Raw genomic sequence first — 27,590 nt, forward strand, 5'->3', positions numbered from 1 at the left:
ACACAAAATTTCATCTTTCCCTTCTTGCATCCTGTAACAACAAATCTTTCCCTCGCGGGTCAAAATGACCCGAAGCACTAAAATTATATATATATATATATATATATTTTTTTTTTTTGTCCAGAAAGCTTATATTGTTTCATTTTTTATAATGTTTTTTCAAATTTTTTAATGCTAAATGTTTTTTTCGAGATGTTTTTTTTTTCATATTTTTTTATTTTATGTACCTTTTTAAATCTCTAGATTTTATCAATAAATAATATAATATAAGCACATTCTTAACATTCTTTCTACTGAGATTCAAAATAACTGATGCAATATTCAGTACATGCAATGACCAGCTCAAATCAGCAAAAAATACTTCACATTGGGTCAGTTTGGGTGTCTCTGCCGACCTCCTGTGGGAAAATATATATATATATATATATATATATATATATATATAATATATATATATATATATATATATATATATATATATATATATATATATATATATATATATATATATATATATATATATATATATATATATATATATAACATGTGATGTTCCACTGGGTCCTAAAGTCAGTTCCTTCAGTATGCATTCAGATACACGTGTAGACATGTAAAATAATATTTTGGTAAAGCTTTACCAAAAACATTTTTGTTTCAATTTTAATGTTGTTTTTGTTTTTTTCTGTGTACTGAAGCATTCCTCGCATTCCATTCATTTCTAAGGGGGTCAAATTGACCCGCGAGGGACATATTTGTTTCTTTTTGTAATTTCAACCACATAAACTCCTAAAATCCAGTAAATTGTATAGCATAAAACAGTGTGCGTGCGTGCGTGCGTGCGTGCGTGCGTGCGTGCGTGCGTGTGTGTGTGTGCGTGTGTGTGTGTGTTCATGGTTTAAGTGCTACGTCCCAAGGTCTTGGACCACTCCAATGAACAGTAAATGTTTTAAAAATGAGTTTCGGGTCAAAATGACCCGAGGGAAAGATGAGGCATGTAAGGTGATTTACTAAGGTTTGTGCTAGTCAATTTACTGGTATTTGCGCCATTAACCAGACACAAATTTGTGCTGCTCTTGGTAGATTGCGTTGGTCCTTATGGAAATGATCCGTGTGCGTCTGTGTTCGTCAGTTCATTCGAGTCGTCAGTAGATCACGCGCAGAACTTTCCACTCCCATCGGCGCTGTTTTGGAATTGCGTTTAGTAAATCTGGCCCATAGTCTGTTGCGGTTGCAAACTGCACATTTTGTCAAATGTAGCAAGTCATCTGGGCATTCAATGCATGCTACATACTACTTTAAAAAAAATAGTAGGTTGTATTCTGCGTGCGATTCTGGTAGTAGTTATTCTTCACTGCACGTAAAGCCACCCTTTAAATTGCACAATGCTAGGTGTCAAATCTACATTAACTTTGCATGATGCAGCCACTTACACAGAGATTGATTGGTGAGTGCTGGTGTGTGATATGGATCTGTAGTATGGATTTTAGTGGTGGTTACATTTAAAGTACTACATTACCCACGCTCCACTGCTGTTCTTTTCAGCCTACAGGCCTAAATACGCCCACCATGCATGCGTGTGTGAGAGGTTAATTAAGTGTTGTATGTGTGTGTATTAGAGCATAATGGCTCCACCCATGTTAGTTACAATACAACTTTTCCGTTTTACCCAGAAGGCATTGTTCTGAGCACGCTCTCAACGGAAAAGGCAGAGTCCCTTTCTGCAACAATGGCTGTCAACATGCACACCAAAACACACAAACATGACATGTAGTTTCCTGCATTTTTGTAACCCCAAAAGTGTTTTTTCTCATGAGGGGTCAGAGGTCAACTGTACATCCATGTGTTTGGAGAGAGTGTGTATGATTACAGGCTGTCAAAACTAAGTACACGCTTCTTAAACACACTTTTACAAACATTCCGGAGAATACACTGATAATCGTTTGATTTTGGTTCATTCACACTGCCAGTGATTTTCTGAAATCTATGCGTGCATTCACACACCAAAAAGATACGTGATATCAGGATGTTGTTCATGTTAAGGTTGCTTATGATCTGCGATTGCTCTCGAGAAACCACGCTCGTACATTTTTTTTCTGATTCGATCATAAACTAGTGGATCGCGTACCGTTCAACTAAGCTGGTGATTGATCTCCGCTTCAGCGTCATCACTACAACACACCCCTTACGGCATCGGTCCTGCCTTTCGTTCACACAGAGAGCGTTCCGGAGCTGATCCCAGCAATGTTATTAGGTCCCCATCCTGGGATCAATCCCGGGATGTGTTTGCGTTCACACAGAAGGCACTGCAATTTTATGGCAATTTTATGGGATCAGCGCCCTGTGTGAAAGGGGCTTAAACAAACAGGACAACAAACTTCCACGGGGGCCTCAGGATCATTTAAGATCATTTAAAATAAAACAAAACAAGCATTAAAATAAGCTAAAACAACTCAAAAAGGTTGAGATAAGTTTCCTGCACCAAAAACAGCCATAATTGTTTTTTTTTTGTGATCATATTCCACCTTCTCTGACTCCTTAGTTTTGTCTGGTAATGCTACTCATGCCGAATTCACACACTTTAAATCTTTTAACAGGCTGTTTTGCTGCTGTACCTTTAAGATTTCTATTGAGAAACGATCTATGTTATTATTGTGTAATCTTTCCGTAGTGGAGAGGGCTGAAGTTCCTAAATATTGAGTAATTGTTGTGTAAATGTGGGCAGATTTATGTTAATGCCCTCGTTGTTGTGATGTCACAATCGCAATGATTTCTGAATGAGCTGTGCAGTTTACATTCTGTCTAATTGTGCATGTGAGTATTATTTAACAGATATTACTTTGAACAGGATGATAAATTAAGAAATAGCTGTGTGTGTGTGTGTGTGTGTGTGTGTGTGTGTGTGTGTGTGTGTGTGTGTGTGTGTGTGCGCGCGCAGAATCTCTCTCTTTCTCTCTGTAATTACAGACCATAAAATTCCAATTATGATAAAACTCCACAGACGAGGATTCTGGTTTATGTAATTGCCTGTGGGAGCACATTTGTTTGGTGATGTTTATCGCCAGCAAGGCTTATATGTGTTCATTTGTATAGTTTAATTGTGCTTATTATATAAAATGACTCTGATCTTGCATTGATTGCTGGTTGTAAGTATCCCACCCTCCTTTTTCAGTGACAGATCGTCCCTCTAAATGTATCTGTCATCGCTCTGATAACCAAAACGGTGCTGTGAATTTGTCAAAGATAAAGCCTGAATGAATTTCCTAAATCACCTGGGGTTTTTTTTGGTCTGTGGCAGATTTTTAATTTTATTATTTTTTTATGCAAACGCTTGTTTGTTTGTTTTTTGTCCTTTTGATATGTCATTTTTGTTTTGTCTTGTGAATTTATCCTTCTGTGTTTTGTTGTTTTCCAGAATCCCAGAAGTCTCACCTCTCCTCTTTCACGATGAAATTGATGAAATTTCCTTCCCCGAAGATTAAAAGAATTCCATCTAAGAAAAGCAAACAACTCCAGCCAGAGCCTGCAGTGAAGACTCCTGAGAAACCCGTCAACAAGGTAAAGCAACTCTACTCTTTCCCTTTGAGATCTACAGTTACTCTACCATAACTCTACAGTAGTCAGTATTAACTTCCACTAACTCTATAGTTACTCTACTGCTGCTCTTCCACAGTAAACATTACCTTTCCACCCTCTTACCTCTACAGTTACTCCAAACTCAACCCTCTCAACTTTACAGCAACTCTACGGTCGCTCTACATCAGTGAACAATAACTCTCTACTTTCAGTTCTGCAGTAAATCTGCTGCTCTACCACAGTAAACATTCACTTTCCACCCTCATATCTCTACATTAACTCTACTAACCTTCTGTATCAGTGCACATTAACGGTATACCCTCTTAACTCTACAGTAACTCTAGTGCTGCTGTCAGTGAACATTAACTCTACGCTCTACTGTTGCTCTATCTCATCCTAATTAATGTACTCTCAATTCTACAGTAAATCTTCTGCTGCTCTACCGCAGTAAACATTTTTAGACCCTCAGATCTCTACAGTAACACTACTGCCTTTCTAACTATATACCCTCTTAAAGCTTAACTCTCGCCAAAATGCAGCCTAGGGTCTTTTTGTGAATCTACCCGAGGCAAACTTTCGTTTAAAAGCATAATTAGAATGGAAATGCCACTTATACCGTATTTTCATTTTGGCCAAAGTGCCTTGTGAATGGGAGTGCTAGGGGCACGACTATGATAGCATCAAAATCTCTATTTTTAAAAAACTAAGAAGGCTCGACACAACATGAAACTTTGCTGGAAGTATCACCAGGGGCTCTACACATGAACTCCAGCATTGAGAACATTGTTTGTGTACACAGAGTTTACTAAAAATAAAGATTTTTATCGACTCACTGTAGCTGTGTCCGCCGGCATTTTGACAGTCAAAAATAGTCGATCTCTGAATGCAACGTAACAGGGAGGAGAGTAAAGATGGAAAGCTCCTAAAGCTTAGTTCCATATAAATTCACGGATAATTTGTTGTTTTGTCGTTAGTGAAAATCAAGATTGACCTTGTATTTGAAAAAGGATCCTCATATAAGAAGCAATACTAAAATTCAGAGTCAGTTCATTCACATTCGGAGATCGACTATTTTTGACTGTCAAAATGCCGGCGGACACAGAGACAGTGAGTTGTTCAAAATCTTTATTTTTAGTAAACTCTGTGTACACAAACAATGTTCTCAATGCTGGAGTTCATGTGTAGAGCCCCTGGTGATACTTCCAGCAAAGTTTCATGTTGTGTCGAGCCTTCTTAGTGTTTTAAAAAAAAGCGATTTTTGATGCTATCATAGTCGTGCCCCAAGCACTCCCATTCAAAAGGCAATTTGACCGAAAACGAAAATACGGTCAAACTTAAAAGTGACGTTTCCATTCTAATTATGCTTTTATACTAAAGTTTGCCTCGGGTAGATTAACAAAAAGACCCTAGGCTGTATTTTGGCGAGAGTTACGCTTTAACTCTACAGCAACTCTAGTGCTGCTGTCAGTGAACATTCCCTCTACGCTCTACTGCAGCTCTATCTCTGTAAAGATTATCTCCACATCTTTTAGCTATAGAATAACTCCACTGCTGCTCTATCTCAACTCTACTGTAACTCTGTTGCCGCTCTATTATCGCAGATTTCAGCATCCTCTGTAAATAATATGAATGTCTTTTAACAGAAGGTGAGTCGATTGGAGGAACAGGAGAAGGAGGTGGTGAGCGCTCTGCGTTACATCAAGACGATTGTGGACAAGATGAGCGTCGATACAAAAGTTCTCCAGATGCTTCCTGGATCAGCTAGTAAAGTTTTGGAGGCCATATTACCTCTGATGCAGGTAGAGGCTCGGGTACAGCACAGGTGAGAGGACCAGCACTAACTATGGTTTTTCAACATGTACCATGGTAATACCGTGGTAATCTTTAAAATATCTTCAGGTACCATATTGAATAGAGTGGTATATGAATGGATTTTACAGCTTGCATGCACCCTCTCTCCATTATTCTCTCTCTCTCTCTCTCTCTCCGCAGCTCGGCAATGTCCTCCTGTCATAACCGCGTCTATCAGAGTTTGGCGAATCTCATTCGTTGGTCCGACCAGGTGATGCTGGAGGGCATCGACCTCGACGACAAGGACACCGTGGCAACCGTCACCACGGTGATCAAAGGCGTGCTGGATGGTGTGAAGGTGAGGGGATGAGATGTGTGTTTGTGACAAGGTTAAAACAACACTGGCATATTTATAACTGGAGTGTGTGCGTTTGTAACAGGAGCTGGTGAAACTCACAATAGAGAAACATGAGCAACCGTCGCCAACGTCCCCCAACAAACCAGCGCCTCCTGTGACCAAAGCTGAGAGGTACAGTCATAAAGGCCCATATGGATTTATCAGGTTTGCATAGAGATTGTTTAATAATGTTTCTCTCTCTCTCTTTCTCAGTGTGTGTGAAAATCCTCTAACTGAACGAGAGAAGGCGATCCTGAGTAAGACCACGCCCATTGTCACGCCCACTGACAGCTTGACTGACATGTCAGAGGAAGAGGCTCCGCCCAAACCTCCTCTACCAGGACTCAAACTGGCAGAGCACAGGTATGTCAGCGTGACGTTGTTGTTTGTGCTTTCAGAAGACGAAAAAAATTCTCAAAACATATTTTTTAAAGACATATTAAAAAGATATTATTCTGGGTTCATTTTTCATGCTTGAAATCAAAGACTTGAGTCTGTTGCATTGTAGGATTCACTGAATACAAACTGAAAACTGCAAAGATAGTGAATGTTAGGCTAGTGTGCCATTCCAAACTCAGACCTTCATTTTGGTTCTGTCTCAAATCATTTGATACCTCACTGTTTCCTTTACAGCCGACAGATTAAGGTAAATACGCTTGTGTGTAGTGTGTAGGATGCATTGATGAGGCGAACACATGCACTGTAATGTATCCTCAGGGAGTATATTAGTGTGCAGTGAGTAGTGAGCAGAATAATTTGCAGTATGTAGCATATTTAGTGATGGTTATTTATGTCATGTTCATTTTTAATTCTGCTTTCTTCCACAAGTAAGTATCTAAATATATTTGAATGAAAACACATCCGATACACACACACACACACACACACACACACACACACACACACACACACACACACACACACACACACACACACTCATGTGACGGCATCATCTCTCGAAGGCGTTTGGCTTCCGAAGCAGAAGTTTTTTCATTTACTTTTTGTCTGTAATTAGAGACATGCAAGTAGTAACTGTATCATACACACTTTCTGTGAAGGGGAATTACAGATGGTTGTGAGTTATTTTTGCCGTCTGATGATAAGAGATGTGTTTTTGTGTGTGTGTGTGTATGTGTGTGGAGGGTGTATAAGATCATGTTAGCTATACATGAGTACATATATATGAGTACATATATATACAAGTGTATATATCAGAGTACATGGCATACTTAATTTAACATTTTTATATGTGATTTCAGTTAATATAAGGTAAATAAATGTTAATTTAATGTTAATATTTAAAGTACATTTCATTTTGCATCATTGAGTCTGAATTTTATTGCTATTTTTTTATATCTGATAATCCATATGCATAGCTGTTTTTTAATTACTTTTTTTCTGCTTTTAGAAACAACTCAATCCGTATTTTTATAAACCTTCTTTATAATAAAATACTGTGCATAGTCAACTAATAATTTAACCCATTTAATTGGCGATATATGTTTTGTCCTAGGCTCTTTCTCATTGTAAATGTGTGTTTTGTGCTCATATTTGAGTGGAAAACCCTATATTAAATACCTGATCAAGTGGAAAACTTGTGTATTTCAAAGTGTTTGTCAGTATATCTCTATTTTAATATATAACAGCGTGATATCGGCCATCAGCCACCCTGCGCTCTAGATTTTACATCACACCAGCCATTGTTAAACCCACAGCTCAAGATATTGAAGGAACTGTACTTCCGTCCCTCTCAGCCTGAATTAAATCTGGCATCTGCTCTAATTAATGTCTCTTTGTTTGTTTAGCATTTCAACCACTGTATCTGTTTCTCTCTCCATCATCTTTGTGTCCTTCAATCACACATCATCTTTGTCTTTCTGCATTTTCTGGTTTTCATTAAAAAAAAATCTTTGTTTTCTCAAACAAAAAAAGTTTGTTCATCTTCTTCCTCTGTACTCTTTGATCGATTGGTTGTCATGGGACAGGAACAGGATGCAGTTGTGCTCCGATCCTGTTGCCGGGCAGCGGAGGGCCACGGCGATGGAAACGTACGTTAGCCAATGGTGTACTCCTGTGTGCATTTTGACATCACACAGTTACACCCCTCGGCCTCTCTGATTGGATGAAGGCCCTTACCTGCATGTGGTTGTGTGGCATTGTGCGTCCAATTGGATTGCACGTAGCAGAGTGACGACCAATCAGAGGAAAGCCTGATTGCATGGCTGACCAATGAGGCATAGTCTATAAATCCTAAAAGAATGTGAATGGAATTTCTAAATAATTTGCCGTCAATCTTAAAGGATCCTAATGGGGATAATTTTGAGATAAATCATTTCGAAGTTGTAAAGAAAACAAAGATTATTGGAATATAACTTTCTAGCAATTTCTGAGTGAAAATTGTTTCTGCTCCAGTTTTATTCCAGTGTAGTTTCCAATAGGAATATTATCATTCTCAAAATAATATTTCTTTAGTGCATCAAAAGAGAATTTTCAGGATCTTTCAGATAAAATGAAACCCGATAAATGTTCAGTAAGATGAAAGTGTTCCTAAAATCCTGTAGGATCTGATTTGATTCTTAGAATATTCTAATTTAATCCTTTTGGATCTTATGAAATAGTTCCAAATTTTAATACAAATTCCAAATGGAATCCTGTGCACATTCCTTCAGGATTTTTGCCTAGAGATGCATCCCGCTCTAATCCTTCCCACTGGGTGTTCTATGATTAGTTTGTTCTAATGTTTCCATGGTTACCTGGTAGAGCTTCATTGAAGTGAAGAATCGTCAGGGAAACCCAAGATCCGAACTCACCGCCCACACATTCCACTGCTGTGCTACTTTTATGTGTGTGTTATGTGTGAGTGTGTCCAATTAAATTCCTGGCTAGACCCTCGCTAACTGTGTGTAGACTGTCTGTGCTCGTTTCTTTTGACCTTGTTACATTGTTTGTGTCATACTTGTGTTTTCAAACTCATTTGCATATTTATGCATATTGTGCCCATAGCCCGCCCGCTCTGCCTCCCAAGAAGCGACAGTCGGCCTCCTCCCCCACGCGTGTTGCCGTGGTAGCGCCGATGAGTCGAGGATCATGTGGTCTCAACCTGCCTCCTGGAGCTCTAAACCAGGTACGGCTCCTGATCAAGGCTTTTGAACTTTGACCTTTTGACACAAACTTAATTTTGATTTTCTTTACTTAAAAGTGAAGTATGTAATATTGAATGGTGTTTGAATCGGTATTTTTATTGCTAACTGAAACCATTGAAACCATTTTTGTTAATTGAAATAAAGTAAAATAAAATATAAATATTTGATAAAAAACTAAAACTAAATGAGAATTAACTGAAATAGGTTTAAGCTGAAGTACTAAAATGACTAAAATTCAAATAATAACTATATAGAACTCTATAGAAATATTTGTGCTGTCAAATCAATTTATCGCATTTAGCATAAAAGGTTGTAAATGTGTGTGTGTGTGTGTGTGTGTGTGTGTATATATATATATATATATATATATATATATATATATATACATACATACATACATACATATATATATATATATATATATATATATATATATATATATATATATATATATATATATATATATATATATATATATATATATATATGTATGTATGTATGTATGTATGTATATATATATATATATATATATATACACACACATATATATACACACATATATACACATACACTCTCTCACACACACACAGACATACATATTTACACAAATAACTTTTATGTTAGATGCAATTAATTGATTTGACAGCACTAATATCTAGAAAAAAATAAGAAATATAGAATTATAAAACAAAACTAATTAAAATATTTTTGAATAATTTGAAAAACAAAACATTTATAAAAAATTTAAGAAAAAGAAATTGCAAAATAAAAAAAATACAATTAAAGTGGAAACTGATATAAAGCTCATTTTTATATTGTGTATTTTAACATGACTGGAAGTTCTTACAGTCCAGAGGATTCCTGTACAACATCAGTGTGATGATGGTGTTGTGGTTGCATGTTGTGTGGTTAAAGCAGCAGGAGTTTGATGTGGATCTCCTCCAGAGGCGTTTCTCCGGCGGGAGCCAGTCGTACGGTGGGGATTCGCCTCGTCTCTCTCCCTGTAACAGCATGGGAAAGCTCAGCAAGTCCGACGAGCAGCTCTCTTCACTGGAGCGAGACAGCGGGCAGTGCTCTCGCAACACTAGCTGTGAAACACTAGGTAAACACACACTATTACACTGTTTGGTTTCTCCCTCCATTTCTGTCACCTGATGGAGTTTGGGTTCCTTGCCACGGTCACCTTTGGCTTGCTTAGCTGGGGTTTAAAAGACACTTAATATTCATTAATATCATCGATTTTGACAGATCAGATGTGAACAAATCTTGAACTGAATTGAGCTCAATGTCTTCTGTAGAGCTGCTTTATAGCTGAATCGAGTGTGCCTTCATAATTGACTAATTTTGCAACATCAACACTGTTATTAAATCAACATTGAACTGACTTTAGCTGAATAATATCCCTATTCTATTCTGTAGCGCTACTTATCACTGAATTGAACTCATTTCATAATTGATGAAGTTATTGAACTGAAGTGAATCAACTCTGTCAATAATGGCACTATTGTTTTACAGCAGAAAGTTTGCATCATGGATTTGTTATTTTCCTGTTTATAATTGTGAATCCGAATTTTATAAAGAGCTACATAAATAATGACTTCACTATTATGAATGTTTGAGTAAAAGCTGAAGGTTTTTATAAGCTTTCCTTGATTTGATCCTCTGCTTTTTTTCTATAGAGGGATACGATCCTGATTACGACTTCCTACATCAGGATCTGTCCGTCTCCGACCCGTTACCGTTTCCCACCGGCACTGGCAGTAGTCTGAGCCCTCTCCCAGAATGCCTGGGGGAGTCTCAGTCATTAAGCCCCGCCCATGCCCCACCCACCCACCCGCGTTTCAGTGCTCCCGTCACCAATCAGGCTTCCCTGGACTACTGGACTCCGCCCCTCACACCTGGACAGACCAATCGCGTGCATCCACCTGCACTCCCCCAGAAGAAGCGACGATCCGCACCCATCTTATCAGCATACCCTCTTTACGAGCGCCTCCCATCGCACTACGATAACCTATCAGAAGAGGAGCAGCCCACGCCACCGTTCCCGCTGGTGACGCCGGTGTCGCCCCTTCCTCAGGTCAACGGTGGAGACGAACTCTCACAGTATACGGGCGCCGACAGCCCGCCGCCGCTACCAGAGAAGAAGGGCAAACAGAGTAAGAGAAAAAGCTGCACAACTTGATAAATTCGCTGTCAGAAGAAATTAGATTTTTAATGAACGAGTGAATCTCTTGAAATATCATCCAGAAACACGCCTGGGTCTTATTTCACCCCAAAAGAAATACATAAGATATTATTTTGTTTTAAATTTTAGGACCTTTAGGATTTTTATGCATTGGCACATCGTCACATGACCCTTCAGAAATCATTCTAATACTGATTTGGTCCTCAATTGTTATTATTGTTGGTGCTTGTTTATCAAAAATTTTTCTTATTATTATCAATGTTGAAAATATTGCTGCTTGCTTAATATTTTTAAGGAAACTGTGATGCTTTTTTTTTCTCAACATGTTTCTTGAGTATCAAATCATATTAGAATGATTTCTGAAGGATCATGTGACACTGGAGTAATGATGCTGAAAATACAGCTTTGATCACAGAAATAAATTCCGTTTTAATATTAAACTAGTAAACTACTTTAAATAGTAACAATATTTCACAATACTACTGTTTTTACTGTATTTTTGCTTAAATAAATACAGGCTCGGTGAACACAAGAGACTTATTTAAATGATTAATTAATCTTTTGACCGGTAGTGTATACCAGTGGTTTTCAAACTGTGGGTCGCGGCCCACTTGTGCGTCACGCAGTGAGAAAAGGTGGGTCGCACAAAGGCACTTAGCTGCAGCTAAATTTACGTTATGATGAGTGAAACAAAACCAGTCCGATTAATGACCAAACGACTCTTAAGTGAGTTTTAGCGCCCGTCAAAGTTAATTTTTGTCCCGCCAAAGTCTTATTTGATTGGTGAGTAGCCTAATGTAGATGAACTGCTGCGCTTGTGACAGTCACAGTGCATGTTTAACTGAAAGAACAAACAGAGAGAGACTCGGTCGCGCGCCCGGTCTCTCTCTCTCTCTTCTGAGCCAGGCGAGTAAACAAGTCTTCACCGTCTCCAAACTAAGCGCTGTCTTGCTCTCTCTCCCTCGCACATATTAATCAAAATAAATCGACACGGTGGTAAAATGTCGAAAGACAAAGTTTCATGTGGAGCATTCAGAGATTTTTTTCCCTTAATTACCGCTGGGTGAATTGTGCTAAATACGTTGTTGCCTTATCTTCTCTGAAAAGCGTCCCCGACATTCAGCTGACATAAAACAACACTTTAATTAAACGAATAAAACTATCCAGTGATGAAATGTTTTCTGTGTTGACACAAATCTTGGATGTCCATGTCCTAACTGCTGGGATAATCACACAACGCGCACGACACGTCCAATTCGCGAACTAATTACTCCTTTGAACCGATTCATTTTAATGAATGGATAAAACAACTGATCTTTCCAACAGTGAACTCAGGAGACGTCTGAATCGGTGTATAATCAGTAACACTTTACAATAAGGTTCTATTTTTTACATAAATTACATAAAAAGTACAGTTTGCTTACTCAAGCATAAGCTTTAAAATAAATAAAACTCCTTGTTTTTTTTTTTTTTGAAAAGCATATGACTACATTTTTCCACACAGTGCTATCAAGAATCGATAAGAGAATCGTCAAAGAATCGGATTGATAATCAGAATCGTCGGTGGCATTATTATTATTGATAAAATCGTATCATTTCCCATCCCTATGTGAAGACGGTAACATTATAATCAAACATTAAAGAACATTCATGTTTTTTAAATTTTTTTTAAGAGTTAAAAGTTTAAAATATTTTGCTAACATGAGGTCTTGTCACTGTCAGTCTTATTACATCAGTGCAAAACTAGGGTATGCAGATTAAGACCATCAGCATGCATTGATTAATCCCATGGCATGTAGCAAAAAAAAAAAAAAAAAAGGTGCGACCAAATCATGCTGGTGCGACCAACTGAGAAAGTTGGTAGCACCAGTGCAAGTGGGTCTTGAGATTGATTATACTTGTCTAGGTGGGTCCCAGAATGAAAAAGTTTGGGAACCCCTGGTGTATACTGTTTTTACAGAATTCAAAACCAAGCGAATGCCTCTTTTTTTTTTGTATGTTCAACTCTGTAGTTCTGCAGTACATGCAGTTTGTGGAGGATTATTCGGAGCCGCAGCCGTCCGTCTTCTATCAGACGCCGCAGAACGAGAGTATTTACGAGCAGCGGAGGAACAAGCGCTTTCAGGAGGTTTACGGCTTCAACGACTCCTACAGCAGCTCAGACTCCGTGCACGAACCCGTCCCACCGCCAGCGCTGCCACCCAAACAGAGACAACTGGTGAGTTATCATCCAGCGCATGTTATCAGTGACCTGTGCCTGAGGGCATTGAGCATGGAGCAGGTCAAAGGTTAAGCTCCGAAAGGTGAGAGGTCAAACTGAGGTTCTTTAGATTAGGCCACATGTGACTGGTCTGGTGGGACACGTCAGGGTCACTGTAAAGTCAAGTGGAAAACACGGATTAACTATGTTTTTTTAGTTTTTTTGTAAAAGAGTAACAGATTAGATTAGATTCTTTACCAAACCGGAACTGTAGGGAATTTCTGCCACAGCAGAGCAGATACACTTTATTTCAATGCTCCACTTTAGACAGTCTAATAACTAGAATTAACTACATGTCAACTAACTCTTATTAGAGTATTAGTAGTTAGGTTTGGGTTAGTAGACATGTACTTTAAAGTTACTCATAGTCAGGAGAATGTCTGTCTGGGAGCATCAGAATAAAGTGTTAGCAGATTTTAAGCAGACAGTCTACTAATGCTCTAATGCAGGGCTATTCAATTGGTGACCCGTGGGCCAAATCCGGCCCGCCAATCACCTCCATCCGGCCCGAGGGCACCCCCGCCTCCCTCCCCCTGTTTTTGCAGCCATGTATCTATCCAAATTTTGGGAAAACGTTTCTCAGGTCAGTTGGAGCGCTTAAAGAGCTGTTTTTGAGCATCAGTCGGTTTAGTTTTTTCTGTGTTTTTTTGCTTTGCGTTTACTTCCGGTCCTGGACACCATTATTAAACAGCGCTGCGACATCCAGTGAGAAGCATTATCATTTGACACACACCTCTGGTACAAACCACAAGTCACTCGATGATTAAACTAGTTTTAAATCGGATGAAACAGCCTCAACATTCCCAACAAGACTGATGAGGGAAACAGGAGAAACACGGTGCCGTGAACTAAGTTAAAAGTCTTTTAAATCACCACCCTTATTTACCATGAATTTACTGTAGTAACACTGACCGTATTTACCATGGTTTGGGCAGAAATGTGCATTTTTATATTAATACTATGTTACAGTCATTTATATTGCATTAGATTTATTAGGTAGGGGAATATAATTCATTTTTGTTATGAAATTATGGCAGTTTGTTCGTGAAGATTTGTGTATAGATTTTACCTGTGTTTAGGCGTTTTTATTATATAAGATATAGATTCGTAATATAATTTGACAGTGATAGCGATTAGCCATGCATGGTTTTACCTGTGGTTACCAAGTAAGTCTCACTGTCAGAGTTTTTTAATTTATGCCTATAATAATTATAAATAAAATAATTTTTACTAATATCTATGAGCTCGTATAATTCATATATTTGTACCAAGGAAAATAGTTCTACATAGCTGTAAATATCAAGTTTTTATTTACTATGGTCTTTTATCTGCATACTGTTGGGTATCAAGTTCAAAGTAAATACAATACTTTTACTTTTTAGGTTTACTTCAGCTTATTTATTAAAACTGTTATTTAACTGGCCGTTTATATATATATATATATATATATATATATTGTATATATACACACACAAACACATGTTGCCTTTAAACCAGCTTCTAATTTTTTCCAGCCGAGTTAATATAACTCTCTTTGCTTTTCTTTCTTTTTAACCTGATTTCTTCTTCTTTTCTTTCCTCTGTCTCTCTTCTTCCTGTTCCATGTTTCTGTCTTGTGCTCTAGGCCTCCTATACCTCTCCTTCTTCATCCTCCTCTTCCTCTTTTTCAATTCTCCCTCCTCCTGCTGGGCTTGTGGAGGAGGCGGAGCCTGCTCTTGGTCTCAGCCTATCAGTGTCTAACTCCTTCCTCAGTGGCCACGCCTCTTTGACCACACCTGTGGTGAGTGAGCAGTTTAGGAGTGGAGTGAAAACAATTAAGAAGGATTTTTTTTTTCCTCTTTCAAAATTTGAAGAAGTTAAGTGTGTTAAGAAGAAGTGTGTTAAGTATTTCAGGGCTAGTATTTAATAATAAAATGAATATATATACAGAATACACAGAATATAACACGTTTCATGAATGAAGCCTATTATACTCTTTGTACGCCTGCATATGTATCATCTGTATTCAGTGTGTTCTGGTCATTTTGTGTGTGGTTTCGGCACACATGTGCTCTTCATATGGTTTTGTCATTATTTTTAACATGTCTCCCTGGGGTGGTTATTAAACCGCTGTTCAGATGTGACTTAAAGATTATTTATGGAGTTTGCGCGTCCACTTTGCCCTTTTGGGTTTTATTTGGTGACTTTTGGAACCAGAACCAAAGCTGAATTAAAGTTTAAGTCTAAAATCTTATCTAATCTTAATTTATCTGATTATCTGGGTTTAAGGTTTAAATCCATGGCTTATCAAAATGCTGTTTAATCTTCATGTAGCATTAAAACTAAGATCACGACTGACCCTCATACATTATTTTATTGAATAACTCTGGCCTCCAGTTGTATTGGATTTCACAAACACCTTCTAGTGCTTTATTAGACACTTTTTTACTTTTGCTCATTGCATCAAAGGTGGCTTGTGCAGTCAAACTTTTGATTGGCATAAATTTGGCCCATATTTTGCACACAGATGCTGAAGGAGTCTGTTATTGCTAGTGTTATTATTGTTTACTAAGACTATTAAAAGTCATTTTTCATCGAATAAAGCTAAAATAAATGATAAATATAAGAAGAAATTATACTTGTATAAGTTGAAGTTAAAGTACTAAAGTTACTAAATCTGAAATAAATAGACATTTAAAGGGGTGGGTGTTTATGATTTCACTTTTCTAACTTTAGTTAGTGTGGAATGGTATGATCATAAACAACATCTGCAAACTTACAATGCTCAAAGTTCAAAGCAAAGATAGTTTTTTTTTTTAATAAATTGTTTTTTTAAGGACTACAACAAACAGCTGGTAGGAACTAAACGACATTCCTCCAGGGTTAGTGACATCACCAACCCTATAATTTACATAAACCCCGCCCCCTGAACACTATTTATAGATTATCAAGACAGAATATGCTAATCAATGACTAGAAGATAACTACAAATAAGCTACATAAATTAATTAACTAACCTTTCGGAAATTTCCTGTTGCTTCTACATGTTGTCACTCCTTCTTGAGTCTCTCCATCATTGTCTGACTCCGGTTTGAACATAAAAGGCTAAAAGTTTTTTAAATTTTCAGTGCGTGTCTGTGTGAGTGCAAGCTGTTGAAGCTCCGCCCCCTGTGCCGGGAGCAGCAGCTCATTTGCATTTAAAGGGACACACAAAACGAGGCGTTTTTGCTCACCCTCAAAAAGTGACAATTTTAACATGTTATATACAAATATCTGTGGGGTATTTTGAGCTAAAACTTCACATACACACTCTGGGACATCAGAGACTCATGTGAAAAGGGCATTATACCACCCCTTTAAGATAATTAAAATTGAAATAAAAATCTAATATGACTTAAGCACATAAAATAACTACAACTTTAAATTAAAAGGAACTGAAAATATTAAAATAAAAGCTAACTCAAAATATTAATAAACACTACACAGGTTGTTACCGAGATCAGCAAGCTGTTATTTGGAGTGTTTCTCCCTAGTGATGAGTTTTTTAAACTAGTTTGTCATGGTAACGGAATCTGGGAATTGTGCTGGAATGTTCTGTGCTCTTGACCCCTGACCTTAGAGGTCAGAGAAGAAGCAATATGATGTTTATGTGTGTGTGTGAGTGAGTGAGTGTGTGCCTAAGGAAAGACTGAACCATTTCATTCAGTAAAGTGTGTGTGTGAGGCAAGATTGTGAGGCTCCATATGTATTTTCCCCCCCTCTTTCTATCTCTTTTCCTCACTCCCTCCTCTGAGTCTCTGTGGAATGCTTACATTCCAGAATGTCACAGATGGAATAGAATGGGGGAAGCTCTTCCCGATCTCTCGGGGAAACATGTTGGACCATGTTTGTTGAGCTGTGTGTGTGTGTGTGTGTGTGTGTGTGTGTGTGTGTGTGTGTGTGTGTGTGTGTGTGTGTGTGATGGGATGAATTGGAATGTTCTTGCTGGTGTTCCAGGCGAGTCCCTGCAGGTGTTTTAATCCCTCTAAGTAAGATCCGGAAGTTCCGCCAGGATTTGACTTGTCCAGCGTTGTGTTGTATTGCCTGATAGAGTTTGTTCTCTCTTTAGTGGGTGTTTACTAATTTAAACTCGTGCTATTTTACACAGAATAGAACATATTTCCATCTCCGTTCTCCTGTCTTTTCCCTTCTTTTCAGATTTATTCCAAATACTTCCCCTGATTCCATCTTTCCTCTCCCATTTCTTCTCTTTTCTTCTGTTTCCACCAGTCGCAGAGTTCTGACCCGGTCGGCTCGACCCATGCCGGCAGAGCTCTAGATGGTGGTGGTGTCTCTAACGGGTCCTTGACCAGCTCTCTGGTCTCTCTGGCCGTCTGTCTTCCTTCTGAGTCTTCTCTTTCTGACTCGCTTCTTACCTCCGCGGTAAACACACTCAAGAACACACACACACACACACACACACACACACACACACACACACACACACACACACACACACACACACACACACACACACACACACTGAAGAACACACACATTTCAGTAATTATCAGAATATGGGCTTCTATTGTTTTTAAATAAAGCAAATAATAATAACTAGTCCTTAATAACCTTGTCTTTGCATTTCTAACTAAAAATAAAACATTTATTTATTAACTATTTTGGTAACACTTTACTTAAAGCCTTTATGTATAATAAAAAAGGCATTAATAATGCCTTGTTATGCACCTTATAATACATTTGTATGATCTTGTGAATAATTGTAACCACCATTTGTACAGCTTTATAAAGTTTAATTCTTCAAACACACAACCAATTTCAGATTTAACAAAGAATCTACGAATATTTATTATGCATTTTAATTTGGGTTGCGATTATTTATAAAAAGATATAAATGCATTATAGCATGCATTATGAATACATTTACAATGTGTAAAACATGAAGGCTTTATGTAAAGTGTCACCACTATTTCCTCTACTTAAGACGTCCCCAAAAGGAGGTGCAGTTTTGTCCGAAAAGCATAGATATTTTATAAACACATGAAAAATGATACTTTATCTCAGCTTTTCCTGAAAATATAATATGGACTGTATCATTATATCCACTTCCTTATGAGTGTTTTGTTGTTGTAAAAAACAACCAAATAAAGCATTATGCAAGAATGTTATATTAAGAAAATGTTGTAAATGTGTGTGCATCGATGCCATCTAGTGGTAAACATATTCTAAATGTCATTTCTGTGTCATAACTTTGGTTTTCAGTGAAAAGTCTTGAGTTTTCTGAGTGAAAAAGATAGGTGTGCTATTGCTTTTTGAAACAGATTGGAAAATTTTCACATGTGGGACAATAAAATGGGGTCCTGGGCAGTGTTATTTTGATATTAATATACTATTATAGTTACCATTCTCATATTATGAGAAATATTGCCTTTGCCACTAACCGCAATGAAATGAGTTAGTTTTTTCAACTAATGTTTATTTTATTTAAAGTAATGTAAATGCCTTTTTTTATGCTTTTAATTTTAGGGAACGTTTACACGACGACAGTGTATCAAAAAAGGAAAAGCTTTTCCTTTGCGTTTTTCGCGTACAGATGACAACGTTGTCAAAATGATCCCCATTCACACGGATCCGCGAAAATGACAGAAAAACTGTATTATTCATGCCAGGCCAGTAGTTGGCGATGTCACTTTTTAAAGAAACACTACGCGCCTATAGACTGAACACATAATAATTAGGGGTATCACAATAAATCGCAATACAAAAGTGCATCAATATGTATCGTAAAAAGTGACAATATGTATTGTGTGTAGTTCACACAAAATGGAAATTTCTGTGCGAGTAAAAAATTTAAGTTTACAGAGTTTTAGTGTCAGTACTACATTAAACTACTATATATAATGTTGAATTGAATGTATAATAATGCAATGGGGGAATATCTGTGGGTCCTGATAATGCCAAATGTTTTGTTACCAGTAAAACGTGGCCTACATTATTTTAAATACATCTTGTCAGTGACAGATATTCACCTAAAATAGTGTATTTTCAGCTTCAGACTTTTCAATATTTTTATTCTGGTGTCTCTGTTGTCTTGTGCATTGGGTTACGAGAACCATTTCCAAGAATATTGATTTCCACCCCCAATGTAATACCAAATTTGACATTTTAATAAACAGTACGTTTTTTGTTAACCTTTTACTTAATGTCTTGGAGTATTGCAATAATATCGTGTCGTGAGTTCAGTATTGTGATATGTATCGAATCGTGACATGAGGGTATCGTTACACCCCTAGTAATAATCATGCGCATGATGTCACCGTTTTCACGAATTCGTGTTTTTGTAGTTTACAAAGAGATGAGAACGGTATTGTTTTATAAAAAGAAAACTTGCACTTTGAAACCCGTTTTCAAAAGTTTGTGTTTTCAGGCGCCCAAAATGCAGTTTTCGTGTAAATGAACGGCCAATTTGTTTTTACAGTTTTTAGTTAAAAACAGTCTCATGTAAACGGGTACAATTTAAAATAAAAACATTTAAAATAAGTTAATAATAATAATAATAATCCTGAGTCATATCTAAGACCAGACTATCATAAGCAAACACCCAAAGCTCTCTAGCAACCATCCTTCCTAATTTCCTCAGAAAATGTAAACTCTTTGTGTGCGTTTAGTGGTATTTTGCACAGGTTTACTGTATGTCGTGAGACAAACCATGAGGAGCTTAAACAGTGTGTGTATGAAGGTGAATATTGGATTCCTGCCTGTCCCGGTTGTGACGTTTGTCCCTGTTGTTATTGCTATAGAGTGAAAGTGTTGATGAAGGTGGCGAGGGAGAGTATGTGAACCTGTACTCGTCCACACAGGCTAACGGAGACAACAAACACCGCACTGTAAGTGCCCATGTGTGTCATTGTGTTAAGGTGTGTGTGTGTGTGTTTGGAGTGTAATTATATTTTTGTTAATTCTTCAGGACACCTCTTCATGTGATGATGTGCTTCAAGACCACACCCCCCACATACCCACGTCCAATAGCAAGGAAGCATTGTCTAAGGACAGGTATGAAATCAAGTCTTCGTGCTTGTGTGTTGTGTCTTGTGGGGCTTCGGGCAGGTCAGAGATGTGTGAATATGTGTGTAATGTTTTCTCTCGCTCACAGGCCGAAAGAACCCAGTCATGGTCAGATAGATGATGTCGATGAATTATCCCTCATTGATCATAATGACATTATGGACCGCATCACGCTCAAAGCAGAGGTAATAATGCTCTTTCATAAAGTTTCATGAAGCGTTCATTAACTGTACAAAACCTTTATTACACATCTTAAACCAAACGCCAGGAACAGTGTAAACCTGGAAATATTAGACTTGATTGATTGATTGATTGATTGATTGATTGATTGATTGATTGATTGATTGATTGATTGATTGATTGATTGACTGACTGATTGACTGATTGATTGATTGAATTTACGTTTGCATTTGTGCATTTATTTTTTATTTATTTTCACATTTTTATATATAATTTGTTTTTTGTCTATATAGTTTTTATTACGTTTAAGTTTGTTTTGTTTTAGTTAATTTGGTACTTAAATTTTAACTAAATGAAAATGAGGAATGTTGCCTTAAAAAAGAAAATTTTTATATATAATTTTATTTCTGTTAATATTTATTTTATTTCAAGTACTTATTTATGGTTTTAGTTAACAATAATAACCCTGCCTCTGGGTAAAAATTGATAATAAATAATAAAATAATAATAAAGTCATAGAAGTTTTTATAAAGATTCTTTTTATTTTTATTTTTTTTACTATTCCAAGTTATAAACTATTTCGTCGGGTAGAGGAATGGAGGTAATGTCTTTAAAATTTTAAAACTCCTTATCCATTAATGAGTGATAAGTCCTGGAAATTAATGTAAAAAGGGTGGGAACTCTGAAAAATAGTTTAGCATTAAATTAGTAGTTACTTAACAGATAATAAACCTGTAGAAGTACAAATAGTATGTAAATATTAAATCAGATAAACATAATTTACAAACTATTGCTGAACAATTAATAAATTGAGAATCGCTATTTTTTGTTGTTGTTTAAAATAGAGATCACGATTCTGAATGAACAAATAAACAAAATAGCATGTCATTTACTAGAGGTTCTGACATATGAATATTAATGTTATCATTCATTTTAATTTAATTAATAAAAAAAAGATTTGAATGAATGATTCAATGAATCACTCAAAGACTTCACTTGCTTCATTACTGGATAAATCAGCGTTTTTGAACGAATCTCTTGATTGAATATTTTAATGCGAATACATTTTTTTAACAGTCACTTGCCGCCACCTACTGGTGTGATGATGGCATTGATACAATCGTTATTTGAAGCGTCAAGTTACTTTCAAAAGGTGATTTACTCTATTTTGATCGCTACTGTAGACATCAGTGTTTATATCTGAACTATAAACTTTTTTTAATCCAAGCACTTCTGTGATCATCTGAATTATTGTAACACAGAAATAATGATACTGTGTGGTTGAGAAGACTGAGAAGCAGTTTCATACGTTTACATGCTTTCTTTGGATCAGAACGCAGATCTGAATGACCCGCTGTGATCGTGCTTGTCAGCGGTGTAACAGACACAGGAGAATCGGTTTCGTTTTCATTAACCGTGCAGCTCTACACACTTATCAAATATATAAATATGTAGACATGAAATATTGATTTAAGTTAAAAATATGTTTTATAATGGTTAAAGAAAGAGGAATCAGAGTGATATGAGAGAAATTAAACTAGCTGGAAATCTTTAGCATGCATGTTTTTGACACGGTCAGAACTGGAGTGTATTGCCTCTAGTGTTTCGAGAGTAATTCTGTAGTGGTTGATGGTTGAAGTCTAAAACACACACACACACACACACACACACACACACACACACACACACACACTGGTGCAGTGCCACGAGCTGGGCTGCAGTAATAACTCTCTCTCTCTCTCTGATAGAATGATGATGGTCCTGATGTGAGAGCCGGTTCTGGTGATATACTGTTAGTTCACGCTACCGAAACAGACCGCAAAGGTAATTCACATCCTTTCTTCATATGAAGATTGTTCAGTACTATGCATTTGTGTGTATATGTGATGTTCTTTGTCATAGTGTGCATTTAGCATGTGTGTTAGATTGATTTATTCCTAAAGTATCTGTGTGTGTTGGAGGTTTGCTGTGTATTTTAATTGTTTTCCTCTGTTTGTTGTAGATTTGGTGTTGTACTGCGAGGCTTTTCTCACCACCTACAGAACCTTCATAACACCTGAAGACCTCATTAAAAAACTTCACTACAGATATCCTTTCAATCGCGTGATCTGTTAGTAGCAGTCAGTCTACATGTGTGTGTGTGTGTGTGTGTGTGTTTCTTAACTCCGCTGCACATACACACGCTTCTGTCACAGTCCAGACACCTTCAAGAAGCGTGTCAGTAAAAACACGTTCTTCGTGCTGGTGAGAGTCGTGGATGAACTCTGGTGAGTAAATGGATTTTTTTTTCACATGGATAAAAACTACTTAGAGGTTAGCTAAAGGGAATACATACATTAACAATGTTGTAAATATATATTAGCTATGTTGAAGCTATTTAAGAGGAATGTATGTTTTTAATTTTATATAACATGTGCCACAAACACAGTTTTGGGACGTTCAGAATCGAACAGAAGCATGAAGCAGCACAACTGTTTTCAGCGTTGATGATGAGAAGAAATGTTTCTTAGCATATCGGTTCGTTCAGACGATTTATTCAAGGAACTTGATCAAATGATTAATGGATTAATGAATTAAGACATTACTCAGTAATGTTTCTTCTTGTATCTTTTGTTTGTAGCGAAATATTGAAATAAGGCTTTTTCTAATTGAGGAGATATTTAGCTATTTTATTGAATATATAGCACTCTTTTAAAAGAAGTCTCTTCTGCTCGTCAAGGCTGCATTTATTTGATCAAAAATACAGTAAAAACGGTAATATTGTGAAATATTTTTACAATTTAAAATAACTGTTTTCTATGTGAATATATGTTAAGATGTAATTTATTCCTGTGATCAAAGCTGAATTTTCAGCATCATTACTCCAGTCTTCAGTGTCACATGATCCTTCAGAAATCACTCTAATATGATGATTTGATGCTCAAGAAACATTTCTGATCATTATCAATGTTGAAAACAGTTGTGCTGTTTCATATTTTTGTGGAAACCATGAATAGAAAGTTCAAAAGAACAGCATTTATACTGAATAAAGGTATTAATTACTTTCCAAAAAATGACCCCAAACTTTTGAATGGTTTTGAATGTGTGACTGATTGTTCTCTCCATCATGTGATGTGTGTGTCAGTCTGGTGGAGCTGACCGAGGACATCCTGCGGCAGTTGATGGATCTGGTGTTTCGGCTGGTCTGTAATGGGGAACTGAGTCTGGCGAGGGTTCTGCGAAAGAACATCCTAGATAAAGTGGAACAGAAGAGGCTCCTGCGGCACGTGCACACGCTCAAGCCTCTCGCCGCGCGGGGCGTCTCTGCCAGGTAAAGGTCAAAGTTCAGGGGTCATTAGGTGTATCTCATCTTTGCACCTTTGTTTTGTGTTTAATCGGCTCTTCCTCCGAAGGCCCGGCACGCTGCATGATTTCCGCAGTCATGAGGTCGCCGATCAGCTGACGTTGCTGGACGCAGAACTCTTCTACAAGATCGAGGTGACAAACACAGACGGTTTTATTTGATGTGATGATGGATTTTTTCATTTTTTTTATTTGTGGGTGTAAAAATGTAAAAAGTGATGCACAATAACCTGTCGTCGTCTCTGTCTTTAGATTCCTGAGGTGCTGCTTTGGGCAAAGGAACAGAACGAAGAGAAAAGTCCAAATCTGACCCAGTTTACAGAGCACTTTAACAACATGAGCTACTGGTACGTATTTACTGATACCCGCTACACCCTCAGTGTAACATATGTTCCCTATATGTGCATCAAGGGCCCTGTGGTTTCTGCTATGGTAAAATCACCATGGAATTTACAGTATTACATGGAATGTCACAGAATTTGGACATTTTGGATAAATAAATCAAAAGTAGGGCTGGACACTTACTCAAATCACAATATCTACTACTGTTTGTGAATACTAAAGCACAAAAGACTGGTGATTAAATATAACATCTGCACACTTTTACTTTAATGTTTTAATTTTAACAGTAAACTGAATTTTTTTAGCTTTTATATAATTTTTTTTCCGTTTTTTATTTTAATTTTAGTTATAGTGATTTTGTTTTGCACTTTTGTACATTTTATTATTTTTTTATATTTCTATTTATCTCTAATTTCTTTATCTGTACACTTTTACGTCCATGTTTTAATTCTAACAGTAAACTGAATTTTTAAAAAAAAATATTCTTTATATGCTATTATAGTATTTGGAATAAGCTTTTATTTTCATATTTTCAGTTTTTATTTTAATTTTAGTTTTAGTCATTTGTTTCGTGCTTTTGTCAATTTAATTATTTCTCTTTATCTCTAATTTAGTCTGCTCACTTTTACTTCCATGCTTTAATTTTAACAGTAAATGGAATTTTCTTTTGAAAAAAATAATGATTTTTAATATACTATTATAGTGTTAATCAGTATTTTGAAAAATATGAAGTCTGCTCTGCAAACTTTTACTTCCTTGTTTTAATTTGAAAAGTAAATGGAATTAAAAAAAATTAAATGGAATTTAGGGGGAAAAATTCAAACTGATTTCAAAAAATTTTATGTGAATAATTTCCCAAAAAAGCATTCTCGACTCTAAATGGCTGGGTTTACACACAATTTACCAAAAAGGAAAGTTGTGTAACAGTTCCCATGCTTATCCAAGGAGCACTTCTGAGAAAAAAAACTACAGTTTAAATTTATCATCAACAAATTTTAGCCCTTTAAACGTAATGCAAAAACTGTGGATGTAAATTCGACATGTTGTTCAGATGTTAGTTTTCCTGTATCTAGCCTGAATTAGCTGCGGTGTAATCCACACATGTATGAAGATCGCTTTAAATCTGGCTATGGAGGACTGCCTGCACACTATAACCCTGTATATCTACATATTCCCCATACTCACTCAGTATTTGTGTACTCAAGTGTAATTCCTCCTGTCCACTAGGGTGCGCTCTATAATCATCCAGCAGGAGAAAGCTCAGGACAGGGAGAAACTGCTGCTCAAATTCATCAAAATCATGAAGGTAAACCACAGTTGACTAGAGTAACACACACATGCATGAGCACTTCCTCTACTTTCTGAGTGATTTAATGTTTTCATCTGGTCCGTAGCACTTGCGGAAACTGAATAACTTCAACTCGTATTTGGCGATTCTCTCGGCGCTGGACTCTGCACCAATCAGACGCCTGGAATGGCAGAAACAGACATCTGAGGTCAGTCACACAAACTGATTAAAGCCCTACATGTCCTCCTCACTGCTAAAGTTAGCATAACTGAAGAAAATCATTCAATAAAAGCAGATTTGTTCTTGTTTGTCTCCCTTTTCCTGTCTTTCTCCAGGGCTTGGAGGAGTACTGCACTTTGATTGACAGTTCGTCATCTTTCCGAGCGTACAGAGCAGCTCTAGCCGAAGTGGAGCCTCCATGTATCCCCTACCTGTGAGTTTGTGTTTGAAACAAAACTTAGTTAGAAAATCAACTGAAATGGAATAAAGCAAATTAATAATTTGATGCTCATTAAAGTCAAGAACACTTATCAAAGCATTGTCTGGTCAAATCTGCCCATTTTACAACTTTTGAGAGTTTGAAAAGCAGTTTATGAGGTTCATGACATTAAATTTTGACCTGCATAGTAAAAAATTTAGTATTTTTATATACACTATTATAGAATGTATTAATTAATATGTTGAATTGGCTTTTATTCTTATATTTTCAGTTTTCAATTTAAGTTTTTAGTACTTTTGTTTTGTGCTTTTGTCATTTTATTAGTTTTTATACTTCTTATTTAGCTTTCATCTATTTTTATTTCAGTTAATTTGTTATTCAGTTAATTTTATTTCAACATATTCATTTCTGTTAGTTTCTGAGGGAACATTTCTGATTTTTATTTATTTAAGTATATGTTTTCTATTTAATATTTATTCTTGAAACTTGAAAATTTCAATTACCAAAAATATTTTTGTATAGTTTTGGTTTGTAGTTAACAATTTTCTATGCATCTGCTGAATTCAACAAAAATGTATTATTATTAGATAATTTCATTGCTGGAATTAAAATGATATTTCAAGCAAATAAAATAAAAATGTAATATTTAAATGCAAAAATATGCAAAACTCTATTAATCTGGGTGTAGTAATGTAGTGGGCAATGTAGTAGTTTTGCTAATAATGTTTTTTTTTTGTTCCCTGACAGGGGTTTGATCCTACAGGACCTGACGTTTGTTCACCTCGGAAACCCGGATTTTATTGAGGGTAAAGTGAATTTCTCCAAGCGCTGGCAGCAGTTCAACATTCTGGACAGCATGAGACGCTTCCAGCAAGTGTGAGTAAAGCGCTGGCCTGAGAGCTGACGTCTGATTACACCTGATCCACACTGTCTGGCCTAGACTTCACTCTAACAGACTTACAATAAAGCAATGAGCCATTAAAGGCTGCGGTACAATCAAACATCGCTCATTTGGTCACATTTGTATGGAAGCCTATTTGTGCCAAAAATAATTAACTCACCCTCAATTTGTCCCAAACCTGAATGAGTTTCTTCTTCTGAACAATAAAGAAGATATTTTGAAGAACGTTGGAAACCAGACAGTTGATGAACCCCATTGACTTCAATAGTAGGACGAAAATGCAATAGAAGTGAATGGGTTTCCATCAACTGTCTGGTTACCAACATTCTTCAAAACATCTTCTTTTGTGTTTGATAGTTTGATAAGTGATAAGATACTAAGTCATTGAGATCAGCTGAAATTGACAGTCATAATTGGCAGTTGAAATTACAACAAAACAACAAAAACAGACATAAGTATCTCACAGTTTTGACTTGTCATAATCGTTTTTTTTTATCATCATTCGACTTGCCATGATAATAACTGTCATTATGAGGTTAAAAATTATGACAAAAAACAATTGAAAGTTATGATTGACATAAAAATTGCCGAATCAATTGGCAGTCATAATTATGATATAAAAAGTTGAAATGATAAGATACTTAGTCTGCACATTTACGACTAATAAAAACAATTGATGACTGTCATACGTGGCAAATTATGACA

At 36.6% G+C, this 27,590-nt stretch overlaps 1 protein-coding gene across 15 annotated transcripts in view; it reads left to right on the top strand.

The window, feature by feature from the left end:
* Positions 1-27,590, top strand: part of rapgef1b (Rap guanine nucleotide exchange factor (GEF) 1b) — a 44,641-nt gene that overhangs the window by 14,832 nt on the left and 2,219 nt on the right. For 2 of the 15 annotated variants that reach the window (XM_081391113.1, XM_081391105.1), the window contains exons 2-26: positions 3,413-3,555; positions 5,217-5,395; positions 5,566-5,722; positions 5,805-5,893; positions 5,975-6,124; positions 7,747-7,809; positions 8,765-8,885; positions 9,820-10,006; positions 10,584-11,060; positions 13,102-13,307; positions 14,974-15,129; positions 17,598-17,750; positions 20,129-20,215; positions 20,296-20,381; positions 20,482-20,578; positions 22,322-22,397; positions 22,576-22,660; positions 22,748-22,840; positions 23,698-23,883; positions 23,966-24,050; positions 24,168-24,262; positions 25,485-25,563; positions 25,652-25,753; positions 25,881-25,978; positions 26,732-26,860. In XM_081391113.1, the coding sequence (XP_081247239.1) occupies positions 3,413-3,555; positions 5,217-5,395; positions 5,566-5,722; positions 5,805-5,893; positions 5,975-6,124; positions 7,747-7,809; positions 8,765-8,885; positions 9,820-10,006; positions 10,584-11,060; positions 13,102-13,307; positions 14,974-15,129; positions 17,598-17,750; positions 20,129-20,215; positions 20,296-20,381; positions 20,482-20,578; positions 22,322-22,397; positions 22,576-22,660; positions 22,748-22,840; positions 23,698-23,883; positions 23,966-24,050; positions 24,168-24,262; positions 25,485-25,563; positions 25,652-25,753; positions 25,881-25,978; positions 26,732-26,860 (3,379 nt within the window). Of the gene's footprint in view, positions 1-3,412; positions 3,556-3,725; positions 3,815-5,216; positions 5,396-5,565; positions 5,723-5,804; positions 5,894-5,974; positions 6,125-7,746; positions 7,810-8,764; positions 8,886-9,819; positions 10,007-10,583; positions 11,061-13,101; positions 13,308-14,973; positions 15,130-17,597; positions 17,751-20,128; positions 20,216-20,295; positions 20,382-20,481; positions 20,579-22,321; positions 22,398-22,575; positions 22,661-22,747; positions 22,841-23,697; positions 23,884-23,965; positions 24,051-24,167; positions 24,263-25,484; positions 25,564-25,651; positions 25,754-25,880; positions 25,979-26,731; positions 26,861-27,590 lie in introns of those variants that run through there. The other 13 variants (XM_081391116.1, XM_081391114.1, XM_081391117.1 and 10 more) reach the window with 9 other exon arrangements.

The sequence above is a fragment of the Scardinius erythrophthalmus genome, assembly GCF_964197995.2.
Source record: "Scardinius erythrophthalmus genome assembly, chromosome: 17".
NCBI classification, from domain to species: domain Eukaryota; kingdom Metazoa; phylum Chordata; class Actinopteri; order Cypriniformes; family Leuciscidae; genus Scardinius; species Scardinius erythrophthalmus.